At 46.8% G+C, this 1,332-nt stretch overlaps 1 protein-coding gene across 4 annotated transcripts in view; it reads right to left on the bottom strand.

Moving 5' to 3' along the window:
* The window catches only part of Iqsec2 (IQ motif and Sec7 domain 2), an 80,422-nt gene that overhangs the window by 8,590 nt on the left and 70,500 nt on the right, over positions 1-1,332 (bottom strand). For all 4 annotated transcript variants that reach the window (XM_026784708.1, XM_005358890.2, XM_026784710.1 and 1 more), the window contains one exon: positions 682-807. In XM_026784708.1, coding sequence (XP_026640509.1) covers positions 682-807 — 126 coding nt within the window. The remainder of the gene's footprint in view (positions 1-681; positions 808-1,332) is intronic.

Genomic DNA, 1,332 nt, shown 5'->3' with positions numbered 1-1,332 from the left:
TGGCCCTCATAGGTTAAAACATAGGTGGGAGGAGTAAATAGAACGGAAGGCTGGGAGAAAGAAGCTGAGTCAGTGAGTCGCCATGATTCTCCCACTCCAGGCAGACGCAGGTTAAGATCATTCCTGGTAAGCCAGCTCGTGGGCTACAGCAGATTATTAGAAATGGGCTAGACCAGGTGCGAGAGCTAGCCTAGAAGAGGCTAGATAGAAATGGGCCACGCGGTGTTTAAAAGAATACAGTTTTGGTGTAATTACTTCGGGTAAAGCTAGCCGGGTGGCGGGACGCAGCCCCACCGCTCATATTACAACAGAATCCAACAAATCCATCACTAAAAGATGTGGTGTGCCACTGTACCAGTGACATGCTTGTTTTAATCACTTCCAGCATCAAGACAACAGAAAGGTCCGCAGGGCCACAGATTCACAACCCTCTACTTCCTACCACCTCCCAGATTATAGGTCTATCATTTCCCCGCAATCCTCACATTGTCTGCCCTGGTGTGGCTGTTACCACAACAAAATGAAAGAAAATGAGGGCCAGAGAAGGGCTGTGCCTTACTCGAGACCGCGCAGATGGCATGCTGCAGTGTTCCAACCACACTCCACATAGCACGGTTGGCACCAGAGCCAACAGCTGTGCTGACTATCTCCCTCCCATTTCCTTCTGCCCAATGCCCATACCACAAGGAGGTCATTGAAGAGGAAAACCTCCCGCTGATGCAGCCCCAGTCTCTGGGGGCGGTTTGGATCTGGCACCTCATAGAGCTGGCAACAGCAAACCAGTCGACGGTGAGGAAGAGACAAGACCTGGATAGATGTGGAAAAATAGTTGTCAGCAAGGCCATCCCAGCGGTTTTAGGCCTCTGGCACCTTGACGAGACAGAATGTACACCTGATACATATCTGTCACCCTGACTCAAAGAATATAAACAACGAAGTCCTTTAAGCTTTCCTGCCACGTTGTCTTTGTCCCAATAGCACCCTTTGTCTGAAAAGCTTTTCCTGTCCAGCTTTTTCAAATCACAATTCCAAAGTTATTTTCCAAGAAGTCTTTCTAACTTCCCTTGCCTTAAAATGGCCTCTCCCTGATTTCTGTTCCTCTAAATTAGACCCCGAGGCAGAAGCATTATGTGTCTTTGCCTTGGAACCTCACTAATCTCTGAGTGCCCCTAAAGACAGAAATTGTGTCTGATTCATATCTATGTTTCTAGATTTCAGTAAAAAAATCAAGGATAAGGCATCCATAAATGTTTGTTGGCCAAAATATCTGGTTTTTTTTTTTTTTTGATTTTTCGAGACAGGGTTTCTCCGTAGTTTTTGGTTCCTGTCCTG

The sequence above is a fragment of the Microtus ochrogaster genome, chromosome X, assembly GCF_000317375.1.
Source record: "Microtus ochrogaster isolate Prairie Vole_2 chromosome X, MicOch1.0, whole genome shotgun sequence".
In the NCBI taxonomy this organism is placed as follows: Eukaryota; Metazoa; Chordata; class Mammalia; order Rodentia; family Cricetidae; genus Microtus; species Microtus ochrogaster.
The sequence above is the reverse complement of the archived record's forward strand: the minus strand, read 5'-3'. Positions and strand labels throughout refer to the sequence as shown.